We start from the raw sequence: 23,992 nt of genomic DNA, 5'->3' as shown, positions 1-23,992 counted from the left end.
ATAATAGCCCTATTAAAAGACAGCATTCTGGCAGGAGGCCTTGGCTCCCACCGAGTGTTGCAATGAACATTTTGGAAGATGCCAACGAGTTGCTCTTTTCCCTATTCTGGAATAGGGACAATGGTTGGGCCTCGGGAGGAGACCTCCATGGCGGAGATTTAAGAACCTGAAAAATAGTTGGAGGGACGCATCATCCTAGCTCGCAGGTGAAACATGTATTTGGGTTGGCCAACGGTTGGCCCTCAATGACCCTATTGATCTGTTTGGAGGGTAGCATGGGTGGGGAAGACTTGTCTTCGTAGCTTTGGGGTGGGAGGGAAGACCTCGTTGGTGGAACCTGTGCCGCTCATGTACAGTGAGCGATCTACACATTTCCCGTTGAGCATGAAAGACTTGGTGGTGAGCAAGACTCGCTTGGGAAATTAGCAGTAGCACTTAGACTTATATACCGCTTCAGAGTGCTTTTACAGCCCTCTCTAAGCAGTTTACAGAGTCAGCCTCTTGCCCCCAACAATCTGGGTCCTCATTTTACCCACCTCGGAAGGATGAAAGGCTGAGTCAACCTTGAGCCAGTTAGAATCGAACTCCTGGCAGTGGGTAGAGCTAGCCTGCAATATGGCATTCTTGCCACTCCTCCAGGAAGGAAGGGAGGGAGGGCAATAGCACTTATATACCACTTCACAGTGCTTTACAGCCCTCTCTAAGCCGTTTACAGAGTCAGCCTCTTGCCCCCAACGATCTGGGTCCTCATTTTACCAACCTTGGAAGGGTGTGAGGCTGAGTCATCCTTGAGTCTGGTGAGATTTGATCTGCCAAACTGCTGGCATCCGGTGATCAGCAGAAGTAGCCTGAAGTACTGTACTCTAACCTTTGTGCCACCGCGGTTCTTAACTTGAGAGAGAGCAGGTCCTATAGTATGATTTAGCCTAAGGCCATTGAGTATGTTCTCACGTTTTCATTTCTGGAATAACTCTCTTCTGGATAACTGGTTCACCACTTTTCCGGAAAATGCAGTAGAATAAATATTTAGGGCAACTAAAATGTTTTCGCAATCTATCAAGTTCTTCTTTTAATTAGACTCCCAGGATATCATACATTGCAAAGGAGATATTCCTAATTTCATTTTTATGGTTCAAACTTCTTGTAAAAAAAAACAACCCTATTATTTTCAGGAGTCTCTACTACTACTAATAATAATGAGTACAGGTAGTTCTCGACTTACAAAAGTGACTTATGACCATTTTTCGCACTTACAACCGCTGCAGCATTCCCATAGTCATGGGATCAGAATTCAGACAGTTGGCAACTGACTTGTCCTTATGACAGTTGAAGGGTCCTGGGGTCATGTGACCCCCTTTGCAACAAGCAAAGTCAATGGGGGGTGGATGGGGAGACAGATTCACTTAACAATTGTGTTAGTAACTTAAGAACCGCAGTGATTCACTGCAATAACTAAAATGGGGCAAAGCTAAATAACTGCCTCTCTTAGCAGAAATTTTGGGCTCTCTGTTGCGGTCGTAAGTCGAGGACTGCCTGTATTCTGAAAGAATTGGCAGATCTGTTTTATTCATGATTCATTAATGGGGGTGGGTGGGGGCAGGTGACTTCTTTGTTAATATGTATGTATGTGTGTGTGTGTGTATGTGTGTATATATACTTATATATATTTAGTGTTACATACATATATACATATACACATACATACATACACACATACATACATATTGCATTTGTGCTGATAAATAAATAAATGGAGACTAGTATAGATCTATTTCAAGCTATTTAGCTCTCATCAGCTAGCCATACCCTTACTGGGATTTGAACCTGTGCTGTATTACATATTAGGCAGTTGCGATAGCCACTAAGCCACAGGTTCTGCTCCTTTATCAGCTGAGCCAGGGAAATAGGTATGTATTTTTGTGTCCCAACCCCAGGTATGCCCAAATATGGGAGGAATTATTTATTTACTTTATATATATATAGTAAATAAAATTCAAATGAAAGAAAATGACACAGTTAAGTGGATTCTCTTGAAAAAGGAAATCTGTTTTGTCCTTGAACCTCACCGTAGCTTTTCTGCTTCCTTTTCAGTCGAAGAGGGTGAGACATCCGACTTTACGCTGAACTGGGACTCCACCGTAACCCAATCAGGTAAGCGTAATTTTTGCCCCGCGCAAAAATACACTTCGGTCTTTACTCTCAAACCTCACCACTCAAACGCGATGACTTTGATTGGTTCCATATGGCTAATCAAACCCAAAGACTAATATCGTTCTATCCTCTGGGGGAGCAAGTGTTCTGTGCCAAGTGATGACTCCCTCACGAAGAGCAGCTCCTACTCTTGTTGTTGGTGGTCTCTTTTTATTTTGCGATGGGCATTGTGGCACTTTCATTCTGAGGTAATTATACAATCATGGGTGTGAATGGGATTTCACCTCCTCTTTAGTCAAGTGTGAATTTGATGCTGTAATATTTTGTGCTATCCCACTGCATTTTCTTTTCTCCTTTCCTTTTCCTTCCCTCCCTTTCCCCTATCTTTCCTTTCTCTTTTCCCCTCCCTTCCATTTTCCTTCCCTTTTCCTTTTCCTTTCCTTTCCTTTCCTTTCCTTATCTTCACTTCCCTTCCTTCCCTCCCCCTATCTTTCCTTTCCTTCTTTCCCTCCCTTCCATTTTTCTTCCCTTCCTTTACCTTCCCTGTTCGTTTTCCTTCCCTTTCCTTCCTTATCTTCACTTCCTTCCCTCCCCTTCCCCTATCTTTCCTTCCCTTCTTCCCCTCCCTTCCATTTTTCTTCCCTCCCTTTTCCTTCCCCTTCCCTTTTCCTTTCCCTTTCCCTTTCCTTTCCTTCCTTATCTTCCTTTCCCTCCCCTCCCCTTCCCCTATCTTTCCTTCTTCCCTTCCCTTTTTCTTCCCTTCCCTTCCCCTTTCCTTCCCTCCCCTTCCCCTATCTTTCCTTTTCTTCTTCCCCTCCCATTTTTCTTCCCTTCCTTTTCCTTCCCTTTTCCTTTCCTTTCCTTTCCTTCCCTTCCCCTATCTTTCCTTTCCTTCTTCCCCTCCCTTCCCCTTTCCTTCCCTTTTCCTTTTCCTTTCCTTTCCTTCCTTATCTTCACTTCCCTTCCTTTCCTCCCCCTATCTTTCCTTTCCTTCTTTCCCTCCCTTCCATTTTTCTTCCCTTCCTTTACCTTCGCTTTTCCTTTTCCTTCCCTTTCCTTCCTTATCTTCACTTCCTTCCCTCCCCTTCCCCTATCTTTCCTTCCCTTCTTCCCCTCCCTTCCATTTTTCTTCCCTCCCCTTTCCTTCCCCTTTCCTTCCCTTTTCCTTTTCCTTTCCTTTCCTTCCTTATCTTCCTTTCCCTCCCCTCCCCTTCCCCTATCTTTCCTTCTTCCCTTCCCTTTTTCTTCCCTTCCCTTCCCTTTTCCTTCCCTTCCTTTTCCTTCCCTTTTCCTTTCCTTCCCTTCCCCTATCTTTCCTTTCCTTCTTCCCCTCCTTTCCATTTTTCTTCCCTTCCTTTTCCTTCCCTTTCCCTTTCCTTCCTTATCTTCCTTTCCCTTCCTTCCCTTCCCCTATCTTTCCTTTCCTTCTTCCCCTCCCTTCCATTTTCTTCCCCCTTCCTTTTCCTTCCCTTTTCTTTTTTCTTTTCCTTTCCTTCCTTATCTTCCCTTCCCTCCCCTTCCCCTATCTTTCCTTCTTCCCCTCCCTTCCCTTCATTTTCCTTTTCCTTCCCTTCCCTTTCCTTCTTCCTTTCCTTTCCTCTCCCTCCCTCTCTCCTTCCTTTCTTTGCCCCCTTCCCCTCCCTCCCCTCCCCCTTTAAATGGCTGGATTTCTAAACCACATTAAGCTATATTTATCTAAATTAAACCCAGTTAACTAGATTCCCATAACAAGCTAATCCATAATCCATTAAGTACAAAAGAAAGAAAAACCCCTCTTGGTCGGTGATTCCAGTTTTGAATGTGCAAGAACGACGTGCGAGGGATTGCGAATTCGGAATATCCAGCCAAAGGATCTGGTTTAAGCAGGCAAAAGTATTTTTTTCCCCAAAGGGGTCAACCAAGAAAGGCCAGGGGGGATGAAGTTCATTCGGGCCAGGGCACGGAATGAATAAAAAGCGAAAGGTGGTTATTCCATCTTTAAATTGAAGTTCTACATCACTTGGCTGGTTCTAATGCAAACAGGAAGATCATAAAGCAACATAATGAAAGTGCAGCCAGAGGGCTGGTTTTGGTGACTGTTCATAGCCATGGAGACATTGCACACATAATATACTCAGTTGTGCATTATGGCTTTTTAATGGTTTCATTCTCTGCCCTCCAGCTCCTCATCTTATTCGACTCAAAAGCCTCCTGTATGGTGTTTATCTTTTGCTCAGCACCACCAGAGGGGAGAAGAGGTGCTCAATATGTCCTTTAAAAAAAAATTTTTTTGACATTCTATCACTCAAGTCAGTTTATAAAACAATTAAATGGTACCCAACGAGGTGTGTGTGTGTGTGTGTGTGTGTGTGTGTGTGAAATGGACTGCAGCACAAACATCCTTAACATGAAATAATTTTTACCGTATTGTTTAGTTTTTCTATCCAGAACTTTTATCTTGAGTCTTTGCCGGCTGTGAAATGTACAGAGGTAGTTCAGAACTGGGTGTCAGGCTTGCAATCATATTCCTTTTAGAATCTTTGGCCTGCCACACTTTCTCTCATTTTTACTATGCTGTTTCATTAGGGGGTTAATTGCTCTACATGGGGCTACCCTTGAAAAGCGTTCGGAGACTGCAGCTGGTCCAGAATGCGGCCGCGCGAGCGATATTGGGTGTACCGAAGTACACCCACATGACACCTATACTCCGCGAGCTGCACTGGCTACCAATTGATCTCCGGGTCTTACTTGGAACACTGACACAAGAATTCTCACAATCTCCATGATCCTCCATGTGGAGTTTAGAACTCCAACTATAAGGTAAAGGTAAACGTTCCCCTCGCACATGTGTGGTAGTTGTTCCCAACTCTAGGGGGCGGTGCTCATCTCCGTTTCAAAGACAAAGAGCCAGCGCTGTCCGAAAACGTCTCTGTGGTCATGTGGCCGGCATGACTCAACAATAAAGGGACACAAAGCGCGGTTACCTTCCCACCAAGATGGTCCCTATTTTTCTACTTGCATTTTTTACGTGCTTTCGAACTGCTAAGTTGGCAGAAGCTGGGACAAGTAACAGGGGCTCACTCTGTTACGCGGCGCTAGGGATTCGAACCGCCGAACTGCTGATCTTTCTGATCGACAAGCTCAGCGTCTTAGCCACTGAGCTACTGCATCCCTTTAACTCCAACTATACAAAGCTCCATTTTAAGAAACGAGATCGTTGCCAACGATGATGAGAAAGGATCGCCTTTTTTGGGGGGGGTTACCTTTAAAAAACGACAACAACGAAAGTCCCGTGTGTTGAAAGACAAGAGACTTAAGCTCTGCTTTTCATCTCATGTTCCAAAAGCCCCCAGAGGGGGACATTGTCTTTTGCCTGTAAGAGATTACTTCCTCTGACTGGATTTGAGTTCATATCTGGGCAAACCCAACCGAAAGCGGAATGCTTTTCTTTCGAACGGTTAAGCCGCTAGCTGAAGTGACAGGAAGTCTCCTGGGAATCAGAGTGGCGCTCCAGACTGACATCCTGTGCCTGCCTCACCTTAAGGACACGGAGAACTCCAAAAAAATAATATGTTGAACGTTTGAATATTTATTTCATTTGTATGCCGCCCTTTCCCCCCGAAGGGGGACTCAGGGCGGCTCACAACTCAAACCAGGGAAGGGGGATACAGACAAATTAACAACAACACAAAACAATACATAATTTAAAAACACACAACAATCATACCATTCGAGATAGGGGCAACGGTTCTTTAGCCCCAGGCCTGTCGGAACAGCCAGGTTTTAAGGGCTTTGCGGAAGGCCTGGAGGGTGGTGAGGGTGTGAATCTCCACGGGGAGTTCGTTCCAGAAGGTCGGAGCAGCCACAGAGAAGGCTCTCCTCCGGGTAGTCGCCAGTCGACACTGGCCAGCGGATGGAATTCGGAGAAGGCCTAATCTGTGGGATCTAATCGGTCTGGTGGAGGTAATTGGCAGCAGGCGGTCTCTCAAGTACCCAGGTCCAATACCATGATTTTATAAAAATAAAATCAAGTCCTTTCATAGGTGGCTATTTCACAGGGCCCACAGCTGCAGTCCATACGGTGGTGCTTTAAAGCACACTTGCATCTGTCATGGAAACAGACGTGGCCCAAATCGATGTTAATGTCCCCGATGATGTGGTTATAGAGATGTGCACCACCGCATCTCTTCCAAATGAGCAGGCATCTGGCGCCTTTTCTTTGATGGCTTTTCGTGGATTCCGTTCTCTCGTGGACAACACAAGTCCCGACAGCAGGCCGTATCAGGGGAAAAAACTATTTCCAGAAAAAGGCAGCTACGGGTGGCGCTGCAATAATTCAAACAGGGAGTCGTTATCGACGCTGTCATTCAGCAGCAAAATGAGATAATCTTGCAAAAGACTCTGGAAATTATTGGAAGAGAGTCTGGAAAGAGTGCAGGGAAGAGCAACAAAAATGATTGGGGGCGGGGCGGGGGGGCTGGAGGCTAAAACATATGAAGAATGGTTGCAGGAACTGGGTAGTCCTATTCTAATGAAAGGGACGTGGTGCCTCAGTGGCTAAGGCACTGAGCTTGTCGATCAGAAAGGTTGGCAGTTTGGCGGTTCGAATCCCTAGCGCCCCGTAACGGAGTGAGCTCCCATTACTTGTCCCAGCTTCTGACAACCTTGCAGTTCGAAAGCAGAGCTAAAGATTCCTCTGCAGCAAATGAAGGAGATATCTTTTGGACTGAACGATGGCGTTTAGAACAATGTTGCATATTTTCAACGTGTACACTCACTTATTCCAGATGTGAAGTTCCTGAAATCTAGCAAACGCCAAATTGCAACAGCATTAACATGAAAGTTCGCGAAAGAATTGAGTTTTTCCAATTAACACGAGCACATTTCTGGCTAAACCATGGCTTGTTTAGATTTGTTGCATTCCTGAAGTGAGAGTTGGCAGGATTCACACTTCGTAATGCATTATACTGTGGTTTTGCTGGTTTTGGCTTAGTGTAGGGCGTAAAACTTTTGACTGTGGCTTCGAACCTATGATTTATGGGTTCATTTTTGCATAACTTAGACACAGTGGCTTATTCAACACGTCAGAATTAAAGCCAATCATGGCTAGGTTGGCAAATGAAAGCAGCCAAGAAGGTCTGATCAGTTCAGGGCATCTCAAATATTGTCCTGGTTGACTCAGCCTTCCATCCTTCTGAGGTCAGTAAAATGAGGACCCAGATTGTTGGAGGCAATATAAACTGCTTAGAGAGGGCTGTAAAGCACTGTAAAGTGGTACATAAGTGTTGCGGCCCAGCAGGAGCCGTTGGAGCTGCCACCAGACTCCGACAGTAAGGGACCCTATGAGTTGGCTCTGGAGGATGTGGAGGACCCTGGACAGGGTTCCGACTCCGAGCAGGGCCCAGAGAGACTGGTTGGCCCCCAGGTGGCGCCTGAACCATGGACCAGTGGGGAGGAGACAAGGGAGAGTGATCCAGAAGCCAGCAGTGAGTTGTTCCTGGATGCACACCATCGAAGAGCTACTAGGCGTCAGGAACAATTACGCAATTACAGAAGGTAATTGCGCTCAGCTGATGGTCATTAGGCTCCTCTCCAGACTATAAAAAAGACTGCTTGTGCATGCGCCCCTCTTGCAGAAGTCAACGCATTGACTAAAGAGACCTGTTGTAACTAATTTGGCAGGCTGGATTGCTGCCAAGGTTTGTCTGAGTTGCTGCCAAGGTTTGTCTGAGTTGCTGCCAAGGTCCTTATCTGTTTGTTCTGCTTGGCTTTCAGCCACCGAGATTTTGGTCTTGCTATTAAAGTACATCCTAGTTAAGCTTGTCTTGGCTTTCGTTACTGGACGGAGGAGGGGGTCAGAACACATAAGTAAGTGCTATTGCTATTGCTATGACAGGCAAGATTGATCTTCTATGTATTAATACTTTCTCTATTCTTTAGGATAGTTTGATTCAAAAGCAACAATATATAAACGTGTTTCTTGTGTGTCTGTGAGTATGAGCTGGCGACAACACCATCATTCAATTGTTGTTAGATTTAAGTTAAGGGAATGTGTTTGGAGCTGAGAAAATAGGAAGCAATGGTTTCAAATGTTGCTTCCTTTCTAAAAACCTGGTGCCCCTTGTTGTATGTCAGTTGATGTGCAGAAATCAGAAGTGGCAATATTAGACAGGCCAAATCATTGATTTGGTAGAGGAGAAGATGATTGAGGGAGGTAGAGGGGAGCAGTTCCTGAAACCCCAAACACATTAATAAAAAAAAATTGAGAGGAAACAACATCTTCCCATCCTAATAACAGAAGGTCTTTAGATGAATGGATGGTGCCTTGGAAAAAATAGAAATATTTGTGCCCCAGCCAGATGCATGTGTGTTCCATATCAAGATGTGCAATGTAAAACTAGCCGATAACCCGGCATTGCCCATGTATTTATTTATTGGGGGAAAATGTCCAGACCAAATGTAATTTCTAATGTTGGATTTTCCACCTTGCCAGAGGGAGCCCCCTGGTGGAGTACTGTGAAGCCATTCCCATGGCAACTCCACTGTGCTGCACAATAGAAGCCATTTTACGGCAGTACGGTAGAAGCCATTTTAAGGCACAACAGCCTGTATCTTAACAGAATGCACACCCAAGGGGGTGTTAGGGGTGTCTTACCCCCACAGTATTTGTCTCCAGAGAGAAAGTCATCTGTGACTTTCATCTGTGTGCCAAGTTTGGTTGAAATTGCTCGAGGCGTTCCAGAGTTATGCTGGAACATACACACCCACTACTATTTATACACACACACAGACACAGACACAGACACACACACACACACACACACACACACACACGTAGGTGTGTATATAGCAGATAGATAGATTGATTATTATTATTACAAAGGAGGGGAAAATATGTTGTCTAGATCAGTGTTTCTCAACCTTGGTGACGTGGGGACATCAATTCCTAGAAATTCTGGGAGTTGAAGTCCCCACATCTTAAAGTCATTGAGGTTGAGGAACATTGGTGTAGACAGCCAAGGTAGACACTGGAAAAAAAATGGATCATCATGAGACATAAGGTTTTCCCTTCGTTGAATGAGTTTACTTTAGGAGTTCACTGTGGGATTTGCTCACTTCCGTTGCCTGCTTTGAATATTTCTCTGTAGATGAAGTCTGGAGGGAAATGGGCCTTCCTGGCATCAGATTTCTGGAAAAAAGAGGCAATTGGGGAATGAGACATGAGGCATCAACAAGAAAATGTATTTAGTAGGTGAAAGTAAAGACTTATCCTTGCACAATTTCTTCTTACTCACAGCTAAACTATCTCTCTCTCTCTGTCTGTCTCTCTGTCTCTGTCTCTCTCTCTCTCTCTCTCTCTCTCCAGTTTATTTGTATATTTTCACATTACATACATAGCGGCTCAACGAACAGTGCATTGCCTGGATCATTTTATTTATATATAATAAAACCTTTCCTGTTCCTAATTTCTACCCTATCCAACCATTTGTAAAACAAATTCCATGTTCAAAAATTGTATCTTCTTTTTCTTTTATTTTTAGTGTCAATCTATCAATCTATCAATTTCTGCACAATCAAGTTCTCAAATACAGTTTTTCCTCCCTTAATTTTCAGCCTCTCCAGTGCCCTGCTTCAAAACTTAAGGCTCAAGGTACAAATTTGGACCTGAAAAAATGTGTAAGGTTGTTTGTTTTTCTTGTTCCAGATGAAGATGATGAAGATCCTTTGATCTTTATTGGTAGACCTTTTGGGTGGCTTCAAAATGTGGATTGCCTTGAGTGTTTAGTCTCCGTGGAAAAGGGGGATATAAATTGAGCAAGTATGTAATAATGAACAACAAGCATTTCCTGATCGAGAGAGAGAGACAGAGACACAGAAAGAGAGACAGAGACAGACATGGAGAGAGAGACACAGAGAAAGAGAGGGAGAGAGAGAGAGAGAGAGAGAGAGAGAGGCACGCACACACACACACACACACAGACATACACACACACAGACATTGAGACACACAGACATGGAGACACAGACACACACACACAGACACACACACAGAGGCACGGCGGGGGGAGAGAGACAGAGACAGACATGGAGACACATACACACACAAGAGAGAGAGAGAGAGAGAGAGAGAGAGAGAGGGGCACACACACACAGACATACACACACACACAGACATGGACACACACACGGCGGGGGGAGAGAGACAGACAGAGACAGACAAGGAGACACATACACACGAGAGAGGGAGGGAGGGAGGGAGAGAGAGAGAGAGAGAGAGAGAGAGAGAGAGAGAGAGAGAGAGAGAGAGATGGGTTTCCCCAAAAAGGAAAAAAAAACCTATGTTAACTAAATGAAGGTTAATTAGGAGGCCTCCCAAATAGCTAATGCTTCATCAGCACCAGAACAGCATGTAAATAAATTTAATTTCTCTTTCCCCCATCAATTGAACTCTTCTCAAGTTTAATTATAACTGTGGCCTTTTTTCTTCTTCTCCCCAACATCTTTTCATTAGTGGAAGATGGCCGCTATTAGCTCTGTCTGGGAAAAAGGGTATTAAGAGCAGTTGTTTCTCCCTACCTTGGCTGGGTCTCCTCGGAGAACGAGAAAACTCCAGGAACTTTACTTCATAGACCAGAGGCCCAATTAAGGATCTTTGGATGAAATATGAGCAGCACCCAGGCAAATAAAAGCATCACTAATGAAAATTCTGGCAAGATCCCCGTTAATTGTTTCAAGTGTTTCCCTTCTGGGTCGCTGGGTGTTTTTCAGTGTTGCTCAGTTAACACTTGGCTGCCTTCAAGGTTTTCACCCAGCTAATGGGAGGGTCTAAACTAGAACTGGCGCGCCTAGATCCTGTTGAACTACAACTCCCAGCAGGGCCAGTGATGAGGGATGCTGGGAGTTAGCCAGATCTAATGCCAAACCTTTTACACTGTAGTGGATAATTGATGTGCTTTCTGTTCAGCCTTGAAGACCTTCGCCCAGTTAATGGATTTGTCTAACCTAGGACTGGTCCACCCAGTTCTTGCTGAACTACAACTCCCAGAAGGCATAGCCAGCAGGGCCAATGATGAGGGATGCTGGGAGTTGTAGTTTAGCCAGATCTAACGCCAAACGCTTTGCACTATGGTGAATAAGTGATGTGCTTTCTGTTCAGCCTTGAAGACCGTCGCCCAGTTAATGGATTTGTCTAACCTAGGACTGGTCCACCCAGTTCTTGCTGAACTACAACTCCCAGAAGGAGTAGCCAGCAGGGCCAGTGATGGGGGATGCTGGGAGTTGTAGTTTAGCCAGATCTAACGCCAAACCCTTTGCACTATGGTGAATAAGTGATGTGCTTTCTGTTCAGCCTTGAAGACCTTCGCCCAGTTAATGGACATGTCCAACCTAGGACTTGTCCAATAGCAATAGCCATAGCAGTTAGACTTATATACTGCTTCATAGGGCTTTCAGCCCTCTCTAGGCGGTTTACAGAGTCAGCATATCGTCCCCACAGTCTGGGTCCTCATTTCACCCGCCTCGGAAGGATGGAAGGCTGAGTCAACCTTGAGCCGGTGAGATTAGAACCGCAGAACTGCAGATAACAGTCAGCTGAAGTGGCCTGCAGTACTGCACCCTAACCACTGCGCCACCTCGGCTCTTTTTAACTGGTCCACCCAGTTCTTGCTGAACTACAACTCCCAGAAGAAAGAGCCAGCGGGGCCAGTGATGAGGGATGCTGTGGGTTGCAGTTTAGCCAAGTCTTAACAGCCAACCATGTACGATGGCAATGAAGTGGTGGATTTCCTGCACGCTGGGAAATGAGAGAAGAAGGAATTGTAACAAAAGAAGACAAAAGAAAACCTGTAATTATGAATTTATAGATATACGCTTAGGGAAATTTGCTGCCCACCCCAACTTTGTGACAGTCGCAAGGCATGGTTTATTTTGATTTCAAAAGACTTGAAGTGACTAGATTCCAACGCAATGCTAAGCTATAACCAGGAGCTTTATGCTAGAAGCTGGAGGGAAGCAAATTGCCTTCTCATAATAGTTTAGAGGCGAGCAACTTTTGATGAGTCGAGGGTGAAGTTCCAGCTCATCTTTTTGTAGGAAGCAGCAGGAAACCCTGTGATGATGCAATGATGTCAATGATGCGGCAAGATTGCGTTTGCTCCAGTTCTGGTGTGCTTAACTGGGATGGGTGTGGGAAAGGCAAATTACTTCCCCTCTCGGCTTCCACAAGTGGAAGAGAAAAGAGGTTAAGATTGGCCTGAAAACATGGAAAATTAGGGTGATTTAATTTTGGGGATGAAGTAAAATAGACATAGGGGCCAAAACTGTTGAGATGATAGAATAGAATAGAATAGAATAGAATAGAATAGAATTAATAGAATAGATAGATAGATGATAGATGATAGATGATAGATGATAGATGATAGATGATAGATGATAGATGATAGATGATAGATGATAGATGATAGATGATAGATGATAGATGATAGATGATAGATGATAGATGATAGATGATAGATGATAGATGATAGATGATACTGTACATGAATGTATGATGGATGGTTGGATGGAGGTAGGTAGGTAGGTAGGTAGGTAGGCAGGCAGGCAGGCAGGCAGGTAGGCAGGTAGATGATAGATAGGTGATAGATAGGGAGAGAGAGAGAGATAATGATAAATGGTAGATACTGTAGATAAATAGGTAGGTAGGTAGGTAGGTAGGTAGATAGATAGATAGATAGATAGATAGATAGATAGATAGATAGATAGATAGATAGATAGATAGATAGATGGATGATAGATAGGGAGAGAGAGGGGGAGATAATGAAAATAGATGATAGATACTGTAGATAGATAGATAGATAGATAGATAGATAGATAGATAGATAGATAGATAGATAGATAGATAGATAGATAGATAGATAGATAGATACTGTAGATGGATGGATGGATGGGTAGATAATCAGTTCTTTTGAGTAAGCATCGACTCCTGGCAACTGGCTGAACAAGTCCTAGCAGTTTTCTTGGTAAGGTTGCCACTGCCTCCTTCCTAGGGCTGAGAGAGAGTGACTGGCCCAAGGTCATACACTGGCTGTTGGCCAGAGGCAGTACTAGAATTCACAATGCCTAGCTTGTAGCCTGATACATTAATCACTACACTAAAGTGGCTACATGATTTCAAAACTGTTGTTTGACATGATGTGCAGGCAAACCAAGGCTGAATGTGCTGAGTGAGTCTTAATAAGATTGTACTACTGGTACAATCATGGAGATACCCTTCCTTCCTTCCTTCCTTCCTTCCTTCCTTCCTTCCTTCCTTCCTTCCTGCCTCCCTCCCTTCCTTCCTCCCTTCCTTCCTCCCTCCCTCCCTCATTTATTTTTCCTTCCTTCCTTCTTCCTTCCCTCCCTTATTTAATTTTTTCCTTCCTTCCTTCATTCGTTCCTCCCACCCTCCCTCCCTTCCCAAGCGGAACTGCCTCTCCTGCCCAAAATCTTCCCCCTCTTCAATTTGCCCCTCTAACAAAAACTGAACATTACAGGTGTGAATTCTGCTGGGTGTGTGTGTGTGTTTTATTATTATTATTATTATTATTATTATTATTATTATTATTATTATTAATAATAATAATAATAATAATAATAATAATAATAATATAGTTCTCTCAAATAGAAATTGATGGGATTTGTATGCATCTTTGCATCGCTTCACAGATGCTCATAAAAGTCTTGGCTCAACTTCAAGGTAACAAATTAAACATAAATTGACCCCCGATGAGGGACTGAGAGTTAAGTTTAATACATCCTTGCAATTTTCAGTTGCCTTCAATACCTCTGTCTGTGACATACATAATTCCTTCATAACAAGTGCTTTTCCAGGAGATGTATACTGCTGACAGTTAATATAGAATTATTGCCCCTGAATGCATTTCTGTAATTACTTCCCAGATCTGTCTTTGTGTTTAGAAGGCATTTCACTTTAGTAATATAAGTGTTTAGGGAGAATAGAAGTAATAATTGCAAGCAGGATCTCCTCCTTTTTTTTTCATTTTGGCCTCCTCCTTCTTTCTTCCAGAAAATATATATCTATGTGTGTAAAACATATTAAAAGCTAATGCTTTTAACGTTGCTTACAGTGGATGTGAAATTTACTTGATGCCTGTATATCCCGATGATTTTTGTGTGGCAATATCTTTGCGAAAGGGGAAAAGCTAGCAATAAAGGTAACAACAGAACACCGCTTTCTAATTCTGAAGCAATAAAGGAAAGGAAAAGAAACAGCTGATTAAAAATGACATGTTACCGGTGGTGAAAATAAAGAAACTTAATATGAAGATTCCTGTAGGAGTTTTCGGCAGTAATGGAAAATAAAGTGACTCACGGTTTGAGTGACATGTAAAAATTAGCAAGCTTTAATGAGGCTTTCTACTTGTTAAACTAAGTATTCTTAGAATCAAAAGACAGCCGAGTTGAAAGGAAGAATAGATGTCAGGAGACAAGGAGTGCAGATACAATCTAATTTGAAATAAAATATAGAGAATAGAAAGGAACAACAGAGTTGGAAGGGACCTTGGAGGTCTTCTAGTCCAACTCCCTGCTTAGGCAGGAAACCCTACACCACTTCAGGCAAATGGATATCCAACATCATCTTAAAAACTTCCAGCGTGGAACATTTACAACTTCTGGAGGCAAGTTGTTCCATTGATTAATTGTCGTCACTGTCGGGAAATTAGTTCTAGGTTGCTTATCTCCTTGATTAGTTTCCACCCATTGCTTCTTGACCTGCCTTCAGGTGCTTTGCAGAATAGCTTGACTCCCTCTTCTTTGTGGCAACCCCTGAGATATTGGAACACTGCTATCATGTCTCCCCTAGTCCTTCTTTTCTTTAAGATAGACTATATTTCCGAAGTAAACATCCTAAATCCTGCAGACTGGATTCCCATGTTGCTCTAAGGCAAAATGTGGATTGCTTAGTTAATGGCATAGAACGTGGTATGAACCCAGGTTTGTGGCGAGCAATGGGACTCTGGCTCAGCCACCCATGAGGGACTTGAATTGAATATGTCTACTTGGTTGGGTCATTAACACAAATGCTGGTGAAAGGTCTCCTCCTTGGTGAAGTCATGAGGTTAGAGGAGATGGCAAGATTTACCTGGAATAAGAATATAGGAATTGAAGCACTGCAGGATCAGACCCTCCAGTTTATCCAGTCCAAAGGACTGTCCCCACAGTGGCCACCCAACTGTCTAAGGAAGCCAAGAGATGTCTTCAGCAGATGTCTTCAGAGGGAATCACACTGCTGTCAAGGTTAGCCATTGATCCTCATGACTCCCATGGATTTGTACAATCTGTTTCGAAGGCAGTCAAGCTGATAGCCAGCACCAGATTGGATGAAAAATATCCCACCATGGTAAATACTGTTTCTCAGAAGGATAAGGCTCCTGCTGCTGCTGCTGCTGATATCAATTCAGTCATGTTCAACTCTTGGTGATTCTATATCCCAGGTCTCTCCACAGGTTCAGGTCTTGCACTACTTCTTTGAGTTGTTCTAGGCTCTGGTTGGTATCCACTTCGATGGTGTCAGCCTCTGTTTTGCTGCTTGCTTTTCGGCTGCCACCTCTGATGGTTATGGTCCGTTGGGTTGCGAAGAGTTGAACCCAACTTAGTGACTGAACAGCAAGAGCCCTAACTACTTTAGAATAACAAGAGTTGGAAGGGACCTTGGAGGTCTTCTAGTCCAACCCTCTGCTCAGGCAGGACGCCGTATGCCCCTTCAGACAAATGACTGTCCAATCTCTTCTTAAAAACCTTCAGTGTTGGAGCACTCACAACCTCTGGAGGCAACCTCTGTTCCACTGATGAATTGTTCTAACTGTTAGGAAATTTCTCTAAATAACCGTTTCTCTAATAACTGTTAGGAAATTAGTTTCTAGGTTGCTTCTCTCCTTGATTGGTTTCCATCCATCGCTTCTTGTCCTTTCAATATTTATAGTTGGTACTCACGTTTGAGCAGATATGTCTGATCAAGACAACATTATCCTTTCCTTCCTTTCTTCTTCTTCTCCCATCTGCTGTCGGCATCACACAGAATGACAGCTTGGAGAGGTTAGAATGGCCACGGCTCTGGGAGGTCACAAGAAGGTAACAATATACAATTTTCCACGGCTCGAGTGCAGCCTTATCCCACTGTTCTTCATTACAAAACGACAGCGAGATCAATTTTATTAACTTGTAAGTCTTAGGAAGCCAACGCCATTAACTAGACGGTGCACCATTTTAAAAAAAATGTATGTGTGTATTATGGCTTGCTCCCCCCCCCTCTTGTTGAGAAAGAGGAATAAAAATTGTGTTTCATGTCTGAAACTTTAAGAGTCATTTTTTTTTGTAATTTTGTGTAGGGCACATTTATTGTCACATGTAGGGAATGAATATCCCAAACACAGGTATATGTATTTGTTGTGGTTTGGTTAACTTAGTTTTTTTAAAAATATCTTTTTATTATTTCCATTAACACAGTTAATGGAATGTCCTCGTATTTCATCCGCCTTAGAAACCAAAGTGAAAGACAAATAACACATACATTACTTACAAATTGCCAGTCTTATGCAATTTATTTTTGACCAACGTATTTATTCTAATACATATAGATCTCATTTGAGGTCTACTTAGCCTAATATTTCGTGTTTTGACTCCCATCTCATGTTTCCAGCCATTGACAAAATCTATTCCATGTGTCATAATATTCTCTCTCCTTTTATTTCTAACATTAGTCTATTCATCTCTGCGCATGTTAATATCGTCCTTATTATCTCCTTTTCTGAAGGTTTCCCCCCCCCACTTTTCCATCGTTGTGTATACACCATTCTCGCTGCTGTGAGGATGTTTTAACCCCTCGTAATTTGGAAGAAAAATAGGGATTTGGATATTGCATTGAATATTAGGATGCAATAAACTGAACAGCTGGCATTTGTCAATGGCATCCAAGATTAAAGAAACAGAATGTCATTCCCTTAAATAAGTGTTAGGATTATAAGGATTAAAGATGCTTGGGTAAACAATTGCAATTAATGATAGTAGCCAATTTAACTGTTTAGCCTGGATTTGCAATAGAGGACAACTTTTTTTTAAGGTCTTTTTTTTTAAAATGCTCTCAATATTTGCAACCTCTGGCTTTTTTTTTTTTTTGCCCAAATGATGGTTTTAATTTAGGGGAAAATAACTTGTATGTGGTCATTGCTACCACCATCCTAAAACGGGTATGAAGTGACCTCCCTCCCTCTTATATGCTGTTCATCTTGGCCTAAAAGCAGTGGTGGGTTTCAAAAAAATTTGGAACCTACTCTGTGGGTGTGGCCTCCTTTGTGGGAGTGGCTTCCTGGCCATGTGACCTGGTGGGAGTGGCTTGCCAGCCATGTGTTTTTCTTTCTTTCTTTCTTTCTTTCTTTCTTTCTTTCTTTCTTTCTTTCTTTCTTTCTTTCTTTCCTTCCTTCCTTCCTTCTTTCTTTCTTTCTCTCTCTCTCTCTCTCTCCTTCCTTTTGTCTCTCTGTTCCTTTTCTTTTTTCTTTCATCTCTCTCTCACTCTTTTTCTTTCTTTTCTTTCTTTTTTTTTCTTGTTTATTTCTTCCTTTCTTCCTTTCTTTCTCTTTGTCTCTCTCTCTCTGTGTCAGTCTGTCTGTCTCTTTGTGTGTGTGTGGGGCAATGGTGGGTTTCAAAATTTTTTGGAACCCCTTTTGTAGGTGTGGCCTGCTTTCCAGGTGGAACCTCTTCTAACCGGTTCGGTAGATTTGACGAACTGGTTCTACCGAATAGGTGTGAACTGATAGGAACCCACCTCTTCCTAGAAGTGATTCTGGAATAGACATTTGGAGCAGGCTTGTAACTCAGTGTTTAAAATAAAGTTAAAATCAAATAAGACAGTGAAAAAGAAACCACTCCGTTGACTGAAGTTTTAGAAATAAATAATAAAAACAGGAACCTTCCTGGGTCTCTTATCTGTATTCCATTAGCACCTAAGAGAGATGCAGTTGGCAGTCCTTGCTTTAAATTAATTTTATATACTTGATCGTATTTTATGGATTTTAACCTTATAAAACTAGTCGAGTTGGCATCCAGATTTATGGACTGTTGGCTGTGTCAGACCTGCTGGCTTTAAGAAGATAGAATTGGCATTAATCTCTCTTGATTTGCATGGGGGAACCGAAGTAAGCTTTGGAAGTGCATTCAGTGCATTTGATAAAATGAGATTGGTAATTAGTATATAGAGGAAGGTGGAAAAAAACCTGAGTTTTATTATTACGATAATACAGAGCTGTTCTGACCCAGGCTTCCTTAGAAAGCCAAAGCAAAGTCTTAGTCCCAACAAAACCTCTTTTATTTACACGACCGTGAATTCCTTTCATTCACAGTCAGCAAGGATTCAGCAAATAGCCTTTCAGAGGAATGTTTATCCACACGCACCTTATCTCATTTGGAGCGCTGCCAGATAACTAGTTTCCAAACACAGGGAAAAGCAAAACTTGGGACAGAGTGTCTCACAAACAGAACTTTCCGGACCAAATGAACAAATTGTTTCCTGCAAAAGCCCACTCCCCATTCGTTCCTCTTTTGTGTCCCATGGGAGGGGCCATTCACCTCCAAAGCTTTAGTCTTGAGTTGACCCTGCTTTCTTACTTGTTCTTGTCTTCTGGCAGCTCTGCGCAGGCACACACTGGGAACAGGCTCCATCTGTTCTTCTGCCTCACTGCTGTCTAGCTCCCTCTCTGCCTCCGACGCAGAGTCCTTGACATGAGCTTTCTTCAGTCCCCAGAAGTGGCCCATGTTCCTCCCCAACCTCCTCACTGTCCGACTCTGCCGCCAGCTCTGCAGGCCTCTGGTGGGCCACAACAATTACAAACTCAGTGATTAAACAAACAAACAATACTTGAACCTCCTTCACAGTTTCTGACTTTTCTGTGTTTGTTCTTGCTAGCGTTGATCATGCGGGGTCCTTGGTGCTCTCTGAGCTTGGTTGCTTTTTTGCAAATGTTTCATGACCCAAACTAGGTAACGTCATCAGTGCTAGTAAGGAATGGCATTTGCTCTCAGTTTACATTCCAGTGGCTTGCCCTGGGGGTGATCTTAGAGGTTCTTTGGTTGGGCTGTTTGACTTCTTCTAAACAAAGAACCTCCAAACACCACCTTAAAGATAAGTCACTAGAATATAAATTTGGAATAAATCCCATTCCTTACTAGCACTGATGATATCACTTGGTTTGGGTCATGGAATGTCTTCAAGAAAACAAGCAAGCTCAGAGAGCATCAAAGACCTCAAGAGTTTCCTCCTCCTCCTCCATTGAACCCCTGATCTGCTTTCTTTCATTTGTTTGAAGTCACAGAGCAGACTGCGAAAGGACACACAAGGTTTTGATAGTGCCTTCAAAAACCAGACTTTTATTTTCATTTAAAAGCTTGCTATCTGCACGAAGCTTGGTGGCAAGAGATGGGATTTCCTGCCTCTGGAAACTGCACTGTTGATTTAAGCCCGGTGGCATCTTTTGATGCATTAAAAGTCTCTACAAATGATTTTTAATATTTCCCTTTTGGGCGGAAGGGTATTAACATGCTGTGAGACCTGGCAGGGGGCGTTAAGTTTTGTTTTGTTTTGTTTTGTTTACTAGCTTGACCAGAAAGGGACAATTTGAGAAATTTTTGATTTCTAGTGCTGATATTAAACAACCTTGGTAAAAAGATGTAGCCCTGGGTTTTTGACATTTTCCAGAAATAAGCTGCATTTCTTGGCTGCTCTCCTGTTTTTGAGTGCTCAACAATGCTAATTGTCTTTCCAGTCTCGAGTATGGGAACAATTAGTTCATGTGTTCAATTTTTAATTTTATTAAAGAATGATAAACTGCCAGCTTGCTCATTGATAACTTGGAAATGGTTCCTTAACTTCCTCCTGGGTGCCCTGTGAGTTAAAGACTGTATGCAATTTTTGGCTAATAAAATTACAGGTTTCTTGTCCAGGCTGGGAACATTTCTATGCAGAAGATCTGCTCCTTTCCTTGATATCTGTTGTTTGGCAGAGAGTAAAAGGGAATGAATGAATGAATGAAAGACAAGGCAAAAAGAGAGAAATAGCAGAGAATGAATGAGCATCTCACCATAACATAGGCCTAAGATAGATAGATGATAGATAGATAGATAGATAGATAGATAGATAGATAGATAGATAGATAGATAGATAGATTGATAGATGATAGATGATAGATGATAGATGATAGATGATAGATGATAGATGATAGATGGGTAGATGATAGATGATAGATGATAGATAGAGATATAGATAGATAGATAGATAGATAGATAGATAGATAGATGATAGATGATAGATGATAGATGATAGATGATAGATAGATAGATAGATGATAGATAGAGATAGATGATAGATGATAGATAGATAGATAGATAGATAGATGATAGATAGAGATAGATGATAGATGATAGATGATAGATAGATAGATAGATGATAGATAGAGATAGATGATAGATGATAGATGATAGATAGATAGATAGATAGATAGATAGATAGATAGATGATAGATAGATGATAGATGATAGATAGATAGATAGATAGATAGATAGATAGATAGATAGATAGATGATAGATAGATAGATAGATAGATAGATAGATATGGTGGATAGGGTAGATCAATAGATATGGTAGGTAGGTAGGTAGACACAGACAGACAGATAGATAGATACAGTAGATAGATATTGTAGATGATAGATAGATGATAGATAGATGATAGATAAATAGATAGATAGATGACAGATAGATAGATGATAGATAAATAGATGATAGATAGATAGATGACAGATAGATGATAGATAGATGATAGATAGATAAATAGATGAAAAATAGATAGATAGATATAGATGATAGATAGATAGATAGATAGATAGATAGATAGATAGATGATAGATAGATAGATTAGGTAGATAGATAGATATGGTGGATATGGTAGATCAATAGATATGGTAGGTAGACAGACAGACAGACAGACAGACAGACAGATACAATAGATAGATATTGTAGATGATAGATAGATAGATGATAGATAGATGATAGATAGATGATAGATAGATGATAGATAGATAGATAGATAGATAGATAGATAGATAGATAGATAGATAGATATTGTAGATACAGACAGAAAGAAAGAAAGAGAAAGGGAGGGAGCGAGGAGGTGTATAAGACAGGAAGCTAGGTTGATAAATAGATGACAGGATGCTGGATAGATCAATTGATAGATCAATCGATCGATCAATATATAAACAGGCAGGCAGGCAGAGACAGACAAACAGGTATACAGTCAGGCAGACAGACAGAGGCAGGCAGGCAGGCAGGCAGGCAGGCAGTTGGACAGATAGAAAAATAAGTTGATAGATAGGTGGATAGAGTGAAATATCTTGCCAGGTTGAATTTGAGTTTGTCATGGGGACCAGAGGTTTACTCTTCCGAACTTTCGGACTGATCCTGGAGCCCATCTTCAGTGAACTTCGGGGCTCCAGCATGAATCATTCGTGAACTATCTTCCTTTCTTCCATCTCTATGTTTGTTCTCCGAATGTTCAGGGAGTTGTACATAGATCAGCCCCTAATTTTATCCCTGTCTGCAACAGCCCTTTGGGTTCAACAAGAGCGGCCTGGCCCAAAGCCACCCTGTGAGCTTTCATGGTTGTTGGTGGATTTGAAACCAGTCAACATCTCAACCGGTACCCTATACAGTGACCAACAGCCACCACGCGGTCTCCTCTCTGACTATTATCCCTCCCAACTAGCATTTACTTATCTGGTTGTGGCCTCCACTATATGGAATTGCCCTAAAATAACCATTTTCATTGGACCTTCAACTCCGGTGAAATCAACAGGACTTCGCTTTCAAATCACTCGGTTTCCCTTTTTTCTTTGGAAACGTGGAGCAATCGAAACGTAAAGGTGACTTTCCTTTTTTTGTGTGTGTGTTGGCAGGAGGTTTCGGAAGAGAGCTGGAGAATGATAAAAGAGAGATCCGGGCGTTGGAGGAGCGGAACAGCATTACCAGCCAGGAAGAACGGAACGAGGAAGATGAAGATATGGAGGACGAATCAATTTACACCTGCGATAACTGCCAGCAGGACTTCGACTCTTTGGCAGACCTGACCGAACACCGAGCTCACAGCTGTCCAGGAGGTAATGTTAAACTCGCTTTACAAATCTGACAGGTGGTTAGCTGAGTAATTGGACATAGCAACAGCTTGAGGCCTCAAGTGAGATTAAAGAATTAATAATGTAATTTTACTGTTAATGTAATTCTGTGGTTGGTGTCTTGGGTAGGTTTTGTTCACTTCTCTTCAATAAAATTAAAATTAAGGAAGCAACTTAGCTTTTCCAGTTGCAGATCTGACGGTAATAAGTTGAGATGATGATGATTATTATTGGGGTTTTTTTTAAGGCAGGCAACCAGCGATAGAGGGGATTGCTTGAGCATTTTTATACCCAATCCAGCTTTGATAGGTTTTTTTTTTTTTTTGGAGCAAAGTCTCCCAAATTTTCCCTCTTCTTTGTCATGATTTTGCAATTCTCATGCTGACCGGGAAATGCTAAAACCAGGACCAAGGACCCTCCTGTAGAGAATAGGCACTCAACTCTTGATCTCGAGGATTTGTCAAGCTCTGGGGAAATCAAGAGAGTCAGGCAGTTCAAGGGAGTATACAGATTTATTGCAAGCTTGAGCGTTCTACAAGAATCTGGCCAACTGACCGTTAAGAGAAATGAGCGGGAGATAAGAGAGGCATTCAAGATCGGCGGGACTTAGATCTCTTGCGAAGGGACTCATGACTTATGACACATTTGACTCCTCCCTCAGGCTCAACCTGGCCATCTCCATCAGGTTCATCCTGAATTCAGCCTGCATTTTTTCTGCAGTCGTCCAGCGCAGCCTCAGCCACCAGAACTAGAATGGGCTCAAGCCTGTTTAAATGCATTGTTGGTTCTAAGGGATTTAAGGAGGCATCTAGAAAAAAGGTTTATGACATCTTCCTCCTTCTAAAGTAGATCCTCCCATCATTTGGTGGAGGAGCCGAGGTGGCGCAGTGGTTAAATGCAGCACTGCAGGCTACTTCAGCTGACTGCAGTTCTGCAGTTCGGCTGTTCAAATCTCACCGGCTCAGGGTTGACTCAGCCTTCCATCCTTCCGAGGTGGGTAAAATGAGGACCCAGATTGTTGTTGGGGGCGATATGCTGACTCTGTAAACCGCTTAGAGAGGGCTGAAAGCCCTATGAAGCGGTATATAAGTCTAACTGCTATTGCTATTTGTAATATGGTTTTTATAAGGTACAACTTCTGATATAGGGAAAAATGTAAACTTCTAGCCAAGGTCAGGAATCCTGTAGGAGAGGACCAGGCTGAATTAAAGAGAGGGGTTAAATGCATCATAAGTCATGAGTCCCTTCGCACCCACAAGATATCTAAGCCCAACTTGCCTTGAATGCTTCTCTTATCTCACATCCATTTCCCTTGCCCATTAGTTGGTCAGATTCTTGTAGAGAACTTAAGCTTGCAATAAATCTTTATACTTATTTGAACTGCCTGAATCTCCTGATTTCCTGGGCGTGTGACACATTACATGCTCACAGCCAAGAGAAAGCTTTAAGAAAGTAATCAGATATCCATGGTGCTGGAGAATAATCTTATAGTACCTATCCGTCAGGTGAAGGCAACCAGAATCACTTGTGAACAATTCCAAACAGAAGCTTTATTGCTACTCAGCTATGTTACAAGAATCTCACCAGACTTTCTCTTGGAAATACCCTGTTTTCCCGAAAATAAGACCTCCCCAGATAATAAGCCCAA

General features: G+C 42.5%; 1 protein-coding gene across 3 annotated transcripts in view; it reads left to right on the top strand.

Annotated features, from left to right (window-relative positions):
- ZNF423 (zinc finger protein 423) overlaps window positions 1-23,992 on the top strand; it is a 310,184-nt gene that overhangs the window by 47,926 nt on the left and 238,266 nt on the right. For all 3 annotated transcript variants that reach the window (XM_087729318.1, XM_087729319.1, XM_087729317.1), the window contains exons 2-3: window positions 2,092-2,151; window positions 22,129-22,329. In XM_087729318.1, coding sequence (XP_087585444.1) covers window positions 2,092-2,151; window positions 22,129-22,329 — 261 coding nt within the window. The remainder of the gene's footprint in view (window positions 1-2,091; window positions 2,152-22,128; window positions 22,330-23,992) is intronic.

The sequence above is a fragment of the Thamnophis sirtalis genome, unplaced genomic scaffold, assembly GCF_051295495.1.
Source record: "Thamnophis sirtalis isolate CommonGarterSnake01/CBP01778 unplaced genomic scaffold, rThaSir2_p1.2 scaffold_14, whole genome shotgun sequence".
Classification (NCBI taxonomy): domain Eukaryota; kingdom Metazoa; phylum Chordata; class Lepidosauria; order Squamata; family Natricidae; genus Thamnophis; species Thamnophis sirtalis.
This window is presented reverse-complemented; position numbering and strand designations above follow the sequence as displayed.